The sequence below is a fragment of the Vigna angularis genome, chromosome 5, assembly GCF_016808095.1.
Source record: "Vigna angularis cultivar LongXiaoDou No.4 chromosome 5, ASM1680809v1, whole genome shotgun sequence".
NCBI classification, from domain to species: Eukaryota; Viridiplantae; Streptophyta; class Magnoliopsida; order Fabales; family Fabaceae; genus Vigna; species Vigna angularis.
In genome coordinates this window covers 40027193-40040638 of record NC_068974.1, presented here as the reverse complement: position 1 = coordinate 40040638, position 13446 = coordinate 40027193, and the positions used below count along the sequence as shown (strand labels likewise).

Genomic DNA, 13446 nt, shown 5'->3' with positions numbered 1-13446 from the left:
GAAACGAGAAAGGAGAACATTATATAAATGTGAATACTCGTTATGAAAGTTTTTGATAAAAAACGGTGTCAATCTCTTATATGATTAAACTTGGTGTTATATCTCTATGGTAAACCAGCAAGCAAACAAACATGGTATCTTTATGTAAAGTAACATGTTATGTTATGAGAGTGTAATCTGATTGGGCTACTTGCACTCAGTGATTAATAACAATTTACATTTGAGGAAGTTCCAAACAAGTGATTTGATTTAGATTCTGATATTTAAATAATGGTCTAGTGTGATAGGAGATGCATTTGGACATTCCTTCTTGAAATCGTGAATATCTGCTTTATCCAACATAGGAAATGTTTGCTTCTGATATATGGCACAACATTACTGGTTTATACTGTGGAAATCTAGTTTTGAATTTAATGAACTGTTGAGTGATAGCCACCAGGAGGAGCAGTAACATTAAAGTAAACTAATTTCTGAAAAAAGTGTCAGAAAAAAGTTGGAAAGTGCAGCATAGTTTATGTGATTTGGTAGAAAGCAACAATTTATGTTATTGTTAGCTCACATGAATCACATCAACTCAACAAACTTGACTTTGTCGTTCTTATAAACTAATGTGAATTGCATCTGTGAGAGAGATGATGAGATTAGTGCTAATTTCTTTTCTTTTGCTTCTATTTTATTGTTTCATTCACAGGACCACGCAGGCTCTTACAAAGATCAATTGAATTGAAGTTGGTCGGCTACAAGCATTGCATTAACTAATCAAAGATTGTCTTAAAGAAACAAGAGAACACACGTAAGTAATACAAACAAGGTTAAAATTCTTTTATAGAATTAATGTTGTCTTCCATCAGTAGAAATTGCCTCTGAAACTCATCCACAAATAAGAAAAATCTATGATATATAAAGAGATTTGAATCCATATACACGTGATTATGCCTTTTCAAAAAGGACTAATTAAGACCATCAATTTGAAAGTTGAGGTTGGGAAGACGTACAATAATCTTAGAAGGGAGGAAATTGATTGACAGATCCTAGTAAATAAGGACCACTGGCCCAAATGGGTGAAGGGTCCCCAATAAAGGAGGTGCGGAAAGTAAAAGCAATTTTATTTCCTACTCATCTTCAACTTGCTAGTTGAGTAAACAACCCCAAATGTGAACAAAAAAAGCAATTGCATTTGGATGATGGCTGAAATCATAAGCCAGCTTTTGATCTAGAGCTGTCAAAACGGGTAATCTGGCCCGACCCAACTCGACCCACCACGGGTTGGTCACTTAGTGAGTCAACCCAACCCGGCTCATTTATTAGCGAGCCGAAAAAATTCGAACCCGACTCGACTCACCACGGGTTGGTGGGTTAAACGGGTTGGCTCATTGGTTCACTTAATTAAGTTTTTTTTCACTCTCTTGTTCCGAGATTCTTATAACATGTTACTTTGATCCATGAAATTGAAACAGTAATAATATGATCAATTAATATAAAAGAAAATGAAACATCTATTATAAATGCATAAGATTATGCTCTCTTGAAGCATCTTCTTCTTTATCTCCGTCTACGATAATATAAAAAATAGTGTTAACTAATAATATTGAAATATAAAGTAATAAATAATTAAAAACATATTACTAAGTAAAAGTTATACATTTTGAATAATTAATTTAATTTTAATAAAAAAAAAGAATTTAAATAATTAATTTAATTAATTTGATTTAATTAAAAAAAGTAGGTAGGTTGGTGAGCCATCCCGACCCACCACGGGTTCAACCCATGTGAGCCGGGTTCTTAGTGAGCCGGGTCAAAATTGGCTCGCATAAAAAATTTAACATTTTTTTTCAACTCAACTCGGCTCAAACCCGTGGTGAGCCGGGTTGCCTCACGGGTTTCAACCCATTTTGACGGCTCTACTTTGATCACATCACATTGTCATTAAAAAAATAATATTTAATTTTCTCTTATCTCTATATTCTATATTCATAAAAGACATGGTTATGTCATGGGGGTTTCACACCTGACTTTCTGACTTGGGTTTGAGGAATGAATGAATGAATGAAAGGGTTCGTATAAAATGGTTTAATTAATTTAGCTGTCTTTTTTTTTTTTTTATCAAGGAAGGGGTTTATTTTGAACAAATAATCACTTACTTTTATCAATTTTTTTAATTATATAAAATAAATAAATAACTTCTCTGGAAAAAAAAGTTAGAATGACCTTTGGGTCAAATTGATTCCAAAAAAAGTTCTATGTGCAGATGTAATATTCGAGTCTATAAATCATTACCAATAGGGGAAAGTGTAATATCTGTTTCGATTTCTTTCTTGATCCACAGGGGGTGTGTTTTGGTGGGACTGTACGAAGAAACAAAATTAATGCTTTGGAGAAAAATTATTATATGGCCCAAAGGAATCATAAAAATATCAAGTTACTGAATCAAGTCAATTCAAATTGGTGACAGAAAACAAAGTCGATTCGTATTGAATGAGGATTATTAGGCTTCAAATGTATTTTTGGTGATTACTACTTGCTTAATTGTATACTTCCCCTTTGAGAATTTTTCATATAAAAAGTTCCATCTTTGTAAGATCAATGATGAATTCCACAATAGCTTATTGAGGTACTTCCTAAAAGTACTCGTAGCATTGCTTAAAGCTAATTATCAGCCAGGAAGAAACAATGACAACGAGTTTGAACATGCATGGTTGTACTTTTCATTATGAACTATGATCATATGATACCCATTTTACTACATGATTTGATAGTATGTAATGCTTACAATGACTGTTGGAACTTACTATTATACCTATCTTGTATATAATTTGTGGAAAATTACAGTTATATACATTATAAAGAGTGAAAAATTGCTCCTACGTCCATATCACCTTTGTCTTTCACAAACATATGATGTTGTTTCTATCTGTATGGTCTCTATCTATAATATAACCTTCACTTACGTATGCTCTGTTTCTTGAATGAGCTATCACTTTGTAATGTGGAAACTGTCCATAACTTCTTTTGTATTTGAGACGACAAACTACAATGAAGTAGATAAGAGTCAGTGTATTTTGTATATAATATGTTTCTTCCAATGCTTAAAATAAAATAAAAAGTTTAGAGGTATGATGAAGTCATTTTAAAGACATCAAATCAGAACTGAAAATAATATCAAACAAAGAATGGTAATTTCACTTCACTCGCAGCTTTAAAGTCAAGATGCTTTAATGCTGACTGGAGCATGTTTGGCAAAAGTAAAAATTTGCCACAGAAATATAAGATATATATAAAGATGTTATCTCATGATATTTTATGGTATCATGATCTCTTGAGAATTTTTTTTATAGTTTTTTATTCATTTATTTATTTAATTATAATTTTTACAATTTTAGAAATATTTTATTATAATAAGATTTTTTAGAATATAATTTTATATATATTTATTGCCTTTCGCTATTTAAAATGGATTCTGTTGTATAGTTTAAGATCTATTTTTCTTTTTCAAAAATTTGGAAGATGACAAATGGAGGAAATATAATGGGTGCCACATTAATTTTTTGTTCTGAAAGAGGAAATCATTCATCTTTATACTTATATGCTAGGTTGATGACAACATAAAAGTCATGCATGCAAGAAACGTTACTGAGTTGGATAGTCTTAAAAAGTAAATTGTAGAACTACGTATTATTATTGCAATTTGCCAATGGGAGAAATAATTTAGACATCATGTGACTAATACTTTTTCTTTTTGTTCTTGTTCTGAGATTGTTTATTGCTTAAACAGATGCCTATTTCTTCTTTCTTTTTTCTTTTGGATCTTTCCTAAAGAAAACAGAGTGCACAGAAAGGAATCCACAAATAAATCCTTTATCAATATATAGAAATATGGAAACAGATGAAAAATGAATGGGTTAAAAAACAAATAAACTCTGTTTATTTCGTAACTATGTAAGCGAGCGAGAGTAGAATACAAGAGAGTAAGAACTAACCTCTAGGCTTAAGTCCTTTCTTGTAGCATGTGCTCTTAGATAACCAAATTCGGAAATCCTTTTCAGGCTCCAGCTCTCAACCTATATATGTAAGAAAACATAAAATGTGATTTCTTAGTAAAAATTGTAACCACTATCTTGAAGATATGGATGTATATTTTAAAAAATTATATTATGTAATTTTCTTGCACAGAGAGAAAATATGTGAAGTGTGGAGGATTGAGAAGAGAAGAGAAGAAAAGAAAAGATAATTACATTGCTTGAAAAGTTGTCCAAGGTGAAGCCAGCCATGCCAATGACAACTTGCACTGGAGCACTGTAATTTCGGCCATCATATGTATCCATTCCCTTTTTATCTTTTGTAGGCATGGCTTTACATTTTTGTTGAAACACGGAACAAGTTCTCTCATAATTATGTACATGGCCGAAAAGTGCCAAGTCAACCTATTTCGTTTTCACATTACCGTCACTCACCACAAACATGTCAATGAACTGTATACAAGGTGTAAGAAGCTTGATTTTCTAACCTTATTTTGAAATAGCAATGGCTCCACAGCTTCATTAAATTTGTTTCCAGAGGATAACAATCCCTGATGAGAACTGTACATCGGTCTATGTCTGCACGTTAAAATGTCATGCATAATATGCTTCAAAGATAGATCCAATGATGTGAATTTGGGGCAAGCAATTCTTTAAAAATGTGCATAACTCACTTACCCCATGAAGATTAGCCAAGGAGTTTTCTGTCGATTAACCGATGCCATGTCCTTTTGCATCCACGCATACTGCAACGGGGAAGATACACATTATGTAACCATTCAATCGAACTAAAGATAAAAGAAACATAATAGTGGCTTCCCTCATTTTACCTGCTCAGAATTTTCTGACCAATCATGCTCAGTTGATATTACTGTGAAATGAACACTTCCTTGTTCTATAGAGTACCAAGGCTTATCTTTTGCTGAAGTTGGCATTGGGAAATATGTTTCATACGGTACTCCACATTCCCCACCAGAGTCAGGAGTAATATATACTGAACCAGAATCTACGTAATCCCTGAGTGAAAACAAAGAGTTTAGAAATGTACAGGAAATTAAGTAATGATTTTGTGTGAACTTTTGTATAAACTCTTAAGTAAGGTATACTAGAGGAAAACGTTCGCTGGACAGAATTGTGTTAATATGAATGAAATACCTCTCATGATTCCCTATTGCTGTCATATAAGAAAGCCTGGAAGCTACTGGGTTGATAAGGTGAAGGAAGAAATCCCATTCTGCTAGAAAACCTGTCGCATAGCTTATGTCTCCGATGTGAAACACTGAATTTACTTTTTTGGAATTTACATCTTCGGCTATAGCTTTAATCACTGAAAGAGCTCCGGGCTGTTTGAAAAACAAGACAGGAGATGTCCCCAGTAGCCAAATCCTAACTTAGTGCGCATATCATATGCATAACATATAAAATCTAAATGGTAAAATGTTTGAAGTAGCAGTTCTACCTGAATGTAGTGTTCTTTGGAAGCATCGAGAGGAGTTTTGCCCATATCACCAAATGCAATGAATCTGACCTCATCCGATCCTCCAGCTGGTGGAGTTGAAAACTGAATTTCTTCACTCCAACCAACCGAGTCACTGGACCATAAGCAGGAGGGAAATTAGCTTTTTTAAGGGGTTAAAGCTCAATTCTTAAGGTTCAAGTGCGAATTAGAATAGCTTCGTTGAACAACATTTAAGTGAGAAAGATTCACATGTCTATTTATTTAATATTTTAGGTTGAGTCAAATTTACTAAGGATCTATTATGCAAAGGATCCTACACACATAGTGAAAGAGATTTACAATTGAGGAGGATCATTGAGATTTGATTGGTTGTTGAATCACTTAGTACTGGTTTGGAGAAATGCTTTAAACAAAGTTTCTGAAAATACTCTTTATATTTTTGGGACTCTGAATGTACTACTTTTAAAAGGACTCTAATGGTGATCTAAACACACCTTAAGTTTCCCGCCAGTCAGGTTCTTTTATTTGACAGACATTCAGTTTAAAATCAACTTCGGATAGGATTATTAATAAGTCTAGATGGCTAAAGAGATACTTTCTCAAACTATATCTTCAGTTTATCCCATAAAGTTAATACCTTCCATATTTGTAGGAAAATGGGCTTGAAGGATTTAGTCCTGTCATAAGTGCTGAATGGATGTATCCCGGATCATGCCATCCGAAATCCTTAGCAGGACTGGGCAGCGCTGAACCTGTCAATTTCAAATCGAAACCATCAATAATGGCCAAAACCATTCTAAACCGATTACAAATGTTTTATCAAAAACACTACTTCACTTAATTTATGGTAATGCTTCATTTTAAACTAAATACAGAAGCATATTTACGGATTCATAATACATCACTCATAATTATTTATTAGCAAACTATGATTGAGAATTATGTCAAATACATAAAGTGCATACTTATTTATGAGTGAGGAAAACTAAAGTAAAGCTATCACTCACTACACATATCAGCTTGTGAGAATGTAGTGACTGTTGAAGTAACTGATTTTCCATTTGCATATTGGATTTGCTGAGGCTCTTTGTCTCCACTAACCCATGTCAATCTCATCTGCAGCTCCAAATCACATTTCAGAATAAACGACAAAGAATATTTGAGGAAGAAAAAGTAGCTTGGTACTCACTGATGCTCCGGTTGAATCTATACTTGATAGATGGCCATAGAGTGGCCTCTTGGGATTAGCAAAACTCAAGGGCGTGGACCTTCCTACAAGGCAGGGTTTCAGGAATCCACCAGAGAAGAACACGAACTCAATGTCACTTCTAATATTGATGACATGAAATTGTATTGAACCACTGCACGTTGAGATAACGCATTTCCCATCTTGGTATTTCTTGCATTCTTTGTTTTTGCAACTGAGGTAGTTTGGATCATTTTTCATGTACTGTGCCTGCGTTTTTGTTAATCCGATTGTACATATCAGAATTGATTAATAAATTACAAAATCTGTTAATTTCCATTTTATTTCGTTTTTAAGAAAAATTGAGATAGGTGAAACTCACCTTGGCTCCCTTAGATGAACACACACACACACTCAAGTAATACCCAAGATTATTGTCCAAACCCCATTTTCAGAGTATTAATCATTAATGTTAGAACTTTCTTGTGCATTATTAAGGAATTCATTCACTATGATTCATATATTCATCTTGTTGTTTTCAACATTGTCCAATTGTCCATTTTTTCTGCTTTTGGACCATCCGTCAAAAGCATATTAACGTACATCACAGTATTAATACAAAAAAAGAAAAAAAAAAAAAAGGAACATGTTTATGTCAGAATTTTGTTGCAGACAGTGCCAAAAGAGGCATTTCACATGTTTATGTGCGAAAACCTACGAATCCATGTTTATAATTATTAACAACACTTGCAAGGGAGACAAGATAATCAGGTAGAAGAATAATACATTATTAACTAATTACGAGTAAGAATATGCCTTTATTCTTTCCTTGCCTGAAACTAAATAAATTAACCAAATGCGTAAATCCTGGGTGAAAATGATGATTCTAATGTTTAGCTTGCAATAACAATAACAGATTGTGTCATGTCTATTTGACATTGCCTTCTAAAGAGCACAATTGTAAAATCTTGTAATTTTTCCTTTCCAAATTCCGATCTTATAAATTATGAAATACTTCAAATTGTTTTCAAATTTTAATATTTTTTTCATAAACTTTAAAATATTTTATAAAAAAATCCATCATAAATACTCAGATGTTTAGGGAAGCAACAAGGTTTCGGATAAAAACCGATAAAGAGGCCAAGCTAGTTTAATTTTAAAAATAAAAATATTACTTGTATAACAAATTTCAGAACAGACGAGAGAAATAGAGAAAAAAAGAATGGATACGAAATGAGATATAATTAATAATGTGATAGAAAGAATTGAAAAAGAGAAAAGTATTATTATATAATTTGATATACAAATAGATAACTAAAAAAGGTTAGAGAAAAACTAAATCATAGATAATTTAAATTAAAATAACTAAAGGTGAGATTTCATTTCATTCACAGATTTTAGATACTGACATTTGAACTTTTTATTTTATTTTAAATATATTTTTTTCGGGTGGGCTGAATGCGTGGTTGGTTCCACTTGCACATAAATACACCTCAATTTTATTTTTATTTTTGTTGACAGAAGAATCTTTATGTAACTTTTATGTATGTTTTCCTTAAATTTGATGATTTCAAACCCTCTGGGATTTAATCCGAAGAGAAATGTTTTTTTCCAATATTTATGTGTGTGTAAAGCCATCACGGAAGGAATCAAATACAAACATTATTTATTTTCACATCAATATATCTGATTTTGACGCATGGATAAAATTGATACCTTCATTTTTATTTTCTTTTATCTGTTTTGGTGTAAATGTGTAAGACACATTTTCTGATAATTAAGCAAGAGACAAGATTGGATATCACTATTTATTAAGATGTGGTGCTGAAAGTGTGAAAGAAACAAGGCCCAAAAAGAATATCCTTGATTCTTTATGATAATTGCTTTAAAAATTATATTTATAATTATTTTAATTAATTCAACGGATAAATATATTTACACTGACCACATTGAAAATTAAATTTTCTCACTTTAATAATAAAACCTTCAAAATTTATGAATGGTTGAGAATTAAAATCAGAAAAAAATAATATTTATGATGAGGTGACTCGTTTTGGCCCGTCCCACTTTTGACATGCCAAAAATGAGTTGAACTGGATTGGTCCATCACCAAAAAATAATCATAAATTGTAATTGCCGACAAACTGGCAGTTGATCCGTCACTTTTTTTTTAATTCTTTTATATTTTTTAAAAATTTTAATTTGTAAAATTTATTTGTATATATACTTATAAATAAATATTTTAAAAAAATATTTAATCATATAAATATTTTCTTAAGCCTTTTACTGACTAATTAGTATTACCAAAACCCATTTTAATATTTATACGTGTTTCTATATGAGACCATCTTTTCCCAGTCGTTCATTTGTTTAGGCTAAATAATTTAATAGGGATGTTGCTCCCTCCACCACCACACCTTTCTTCCTCCACCTCTCCTTTACTGTTTTGCCCTTAAGTAAAATTTTATTTTTAAGATTATTTTTTAATTTTACTCATTCACAACCTATTCCACTAATAACCTATTCTAGTTCCCCGTACGAGTAAAATATTTTTCTTTTATTTTAACAGTATATTTCTTCATCTCTTTCTTTTGTCACGGTGAGATACTACAAGTTGTAAAGGTTGGTGGTGGTGGAAAGAATTATCAAGCAGTCTCCCTCTCGTGGTGCAGTGTCGCTCTCGTGGTGTAGTGTGTGGAGTGGTGCAGTGCGTGTGTTGCTTCCTTAAGGTGCGTATTCAAATAAACCTTCAAATAAAACCCTAAAATAAAAAACGTAACCTTTAAACGGAGATGACATCCTTCAACGGATGTCAACATCCGTTTAAGGAAAAAACGGATGTCAACATCCGTTTAAGGAAAAAACGGATCCGTTTTTTCCTTAAACGGATGTTGACATCCGTTTTTTCCTTAAACGGATGTTGACATCCGTTCTTTCCATAAACGGATGTTGACATCCGTTCTTTCCTTAAACGGATGTTGACATCCATTCTTTCCATAAACAGATCAGTTCTTTCCTTAAACGGACTCCGAGTTACGTTTTTAATTTTAGGATTTGTTTTATTAGTTTATTCTTGATTTTAGAAATATTTTAATAATTTAATTTAAATGTTTTGATTTATTATTTTTTAATATATTTTTAATGTATTTTAATAATGTAAAGAAAATGAAGAAGAAAGAAACGGATGAGGAGAAGTGAAACAGAGAAGACAAATGGAGTTGTAAAGTAAAACAGAAGACAAATTGTTAAACGGAATTGAGAGATGAAAAGATTGAGTGCAGTGAGTAAAGTACGAGAACTAGGTTTAGAATAAATTAAAATAATAAAAATAAAAAATTTTAATTTGAGGATATAATTGGAATTAAAAAAAATTGGGGAGGTGGAGGGAGAAAGGTGTGGTGGTGGAGGGAGCAACACCCATTTAATAGATGCATTATGTTACAATATTAGAGATAGATGCAATGGAAGAAGACAAAGCAACCACGTTATGGATTTAGAATTGAAATCTTTAAGAAACGTCCAAGTAATGTTCATGTATAGTGTAAAAGCAGTGGCGAACATTGAAAAAAATACACGTGAACACTGTTGGGATCATTGGATATAGAAGGTCTAACGTAAAAACAAAAATGATATTTTCATACATAAAAAAAGAAGAAACCCACTTTACCACTCGTTTTAATAATATAATAGTATATACTCGTATAAGTTTAAAAATTAAAGAAAATATTAATTTATTTGTTGCTTATATTTTATTTGAAGGATGTTAAAATATCATCCACCATATAAAAAAATATCTTTATTTTAGAATCGTATCTGACTAATTAATTTAATATCTAGATTTTAAGATCCAAATTTTACAATATTTGTGACTTAAATCTCTTTGTTAAAATATGCTAATATAATATGAAATTTAAGATTACAAGTCTTAAATAAAATTCTAAATTTTAAAAATGAAAAACTAATGTGTAAATATGATAAAATTCTTTCATAATGATAAAGATGTCTTGATAATAATTTGGCAAAATAATTTTTTTTATGAGACTTCTGAGATAAAAACATAAAGAATGCTATAAAATTTTCAAGAAAGATTTTTTTTATTACGAACATGATATAAAATTTAAATTTTGAATTTTAAATTCTTGGATCATAGTAATAAAATGTACTTTTCATTCAAAAATAGTCTTACTTCCAACGAAAAAAATATTATTAAAATAAAATCTTATAAAGCTTGTATATTAATTAACATGAAACTTTAAAAAGAATTAAAAATTCATGAACTTTTTAAGTGTGAACATAGATACCACCAAGTTGGAGTTTGAGTATTTGCCACTAGCCAATAGGAAAAAGTCAAACTAAACATATAAAAAAGAAACAAAGTCTATGAGCATGATTTGTGGTACGTGGCAAAGGTAGCAAAAATAATTAATGCCAGCTTACTGACATTATGAATAGTGGGAATTGAAAGTTTTTTCAAAAATATTTCATTTATGAATATAATTTTGATGTTTTTTTTTCTCTCATTATTCTTTAAATAATCAACCTCAGAGAAGGATATTTCGTTATTATTTCCATTTTTTTTCTATTGATGATGCTAATTACCTTTGTGTCAAGTGATACTTGATGTGATATTCCGCCAAATCATCTATACGAATTATTTGATATTTTTTTATTGCTATTTTCTAGAACAAAATTTAACACGAATAACTATAAAAACAACGAATAATTTTATATAAAATTATTAACAATATAACATTTCGTAAGGAAAATACACCAATATTTAATCACTCAATATATATATATATATATATATATATATATATATATATATATATATATATATTGAAATTTTTATCAAAATATGAACGACAATGAATCATTTAGGACATAACTAGGTTTTATTAAACTATACAGAAATCACAAGGACTGGTTGAAAATAAGGTTGTTGAAAAGGAATACCAAAGTATTAATTTGCCAAAGGAGGAAAATTTTCACTGGTATTACCCAAATAATAGGTGTGGCATTTATGAGTCTCGCTATGAGCATTGAATGAATGCACGATGCTTGTTTGTTTATTTATTTTGTTTCTATTGATAGGATATTTTAAGCAAGCAGAAAATGGGAAGAATAAATTAATGACCTCTAATGAAAGAAAATGGCTGTGACAAAAATGGAGCATTAAAATAATGTAAAGGAAAACAGAGAAAGAAAAGTAAAATAGTAAGTTCATGTGTTGACGAACATACCTTGACAGGGTAGTGGCATAACAGAGGAAGTTTGGCCGTATCACCAGTTTGCAGATAGAACAACTCATTCAGCACACAAGATTTCACACTGTGCATCAACAAAACCAAATTGTTGTTATTGGAATTTGAAGAAATGATATGAGCAATAAATAATAGCAAGATAATGATGATTAAGACGATGAAGATGATGAAGAGCAAGGTTACAACTCCGTTATCATTATCTATTCATATATAACTCATCAGATGAACAAATTCTTACTCAGAATTTGAAGGTGAGATCATGGCAACCCAATCACCGTCTGAAGGATTTGAAACCCCTGTGACTGTAACTCTCACAAACTCGTCATCCGATAGAGTGGAATTTGAGTCGACATTCACTTCGAGGAAGGGATTTGAAGCAGAGCAATCGTTCAAAATTCGTCTGTTTATCATTCTGAATTCTGATAGTGCAGTGAAATTGCGGTGTAGGACTGTGGTGTTTGTAACCACCAAGTCCAGAAGCGAGGGAGTGACAGTTTTAGAGGTCGAAAAACTAAGGAAAAAAACCAGTAAAATGGAAACATGTTTGAGGATAATTCGATTACAAAACTCCATTGAAGAAACACAAATTTGCAAGTTATGCATAAGGCTTTCCTTTCCAAGAAAGAAAATAAGATCTTCCCAACTTTCCCTCTCTTAAATAACATGCACTCGCCTTTCACACTTCTTTTCTTTTCCCAAAATACCCCTTTTCGTTTTCCAAACGTGTTCTCTTCTCTCTCTCTGTCTGCTTACTCATGAGGAAGATCTGCGCGTGCGGGTTTCAATGCAGAGCCATCCTTGCAGCACTCCTTGAATACAGTAACACTTAATAAAGCAATTCCACAAACACATCATCTACGCATTGCTCCCACTCTCCAAGATTCACTTCCAAAAGCCTCTCACCTGTACCACAAAGATCATTTCACAAAAACTAAACTAAACGAAGAAAATCTTTCACGAACACAACAAAAACGCACCATGATGGCAGCATACGTATACTCATAGCAAAGAAATTCATTTCAAGACGTACACAAATGCGTAAAAACGTGTCTGTGAAAAAAACAACTGATATTTGGCATAAACTTACATAAACAATGTTAAACAAAAAGTGGTGGAGGTTATGGTGATTTGAATGGAAGGTTGGAGAATTGAGAGAACGAAGAAAGACGGTGAAAAAGAGGGAAATGTGAAGTGGGAGTGAGAATTTACGACTTGTTTTCATAAGAGAAATGTTTATATTTATAAGGAAAATCTTCTAATCTGTTTGCTTCCTTAATCTGATTAATCATGCTAATCAGTTAGATGATTGCGATGTATACCTTATTATAAGCATAAGCATCTAATACCATACTCTATTAGAAAAGAGAACGTGGTGATTCGTTCGAGAATACGTTGTGGTTCGTTCGAGGATACAGGAGTTTTAATTCGTCGGTTGATGCTTCGTTTGTTTTTTTGGTAAGAATATGCGTTAATAAGTGGATTTTTAAATCTAATTCAAAATGATAGATTTGTATTTATTTA

The 13446-nt window shown here is 31.5% G+C and overlaps 1 protein-coding gene across 1 annotated transcript; it reads right to left on the bottom strand.

Moving 5' to 3' along the window:
- Window positions 1-2681: 2681 nt before the first annotated feature.
- On the bottom strand, window positions 2682-13130 carry LOC108339651 (probable inactive purple acid phosphatase 27). The gene is made up of 14 exons (XM_017576829.2): window positions 13013-13130; window positions 12164-12828; window positions 11905-11992; window positions 6665-6931; window positions 6483-6591; window positions 6113-6227; window positions 5476-5608; window positions 5172-5359; window positions 4847-5033; window positions 4695-4762; window positions 4505-4595; window positions 4233-4421; window positions 3978-4058; window positions 2682-3028 (listed from the first exon to the last, which is right to left on the bottom strand). The coding sequence occupies exons 2-14, from the start codon at window positions 12526-12528 to the stop codon at window positions 2975-2977; spliced, it is 1935 nt and encodes a 644-aa protein (XP_017432318.1). The 5' UTR covers window positions 12529-12828; window positions 13013-13130; the 3' UTR covers window positions 2682-2974.
- Between the last annotated feature and the right edge of the window lie 316 nt (window positions 13131-13446).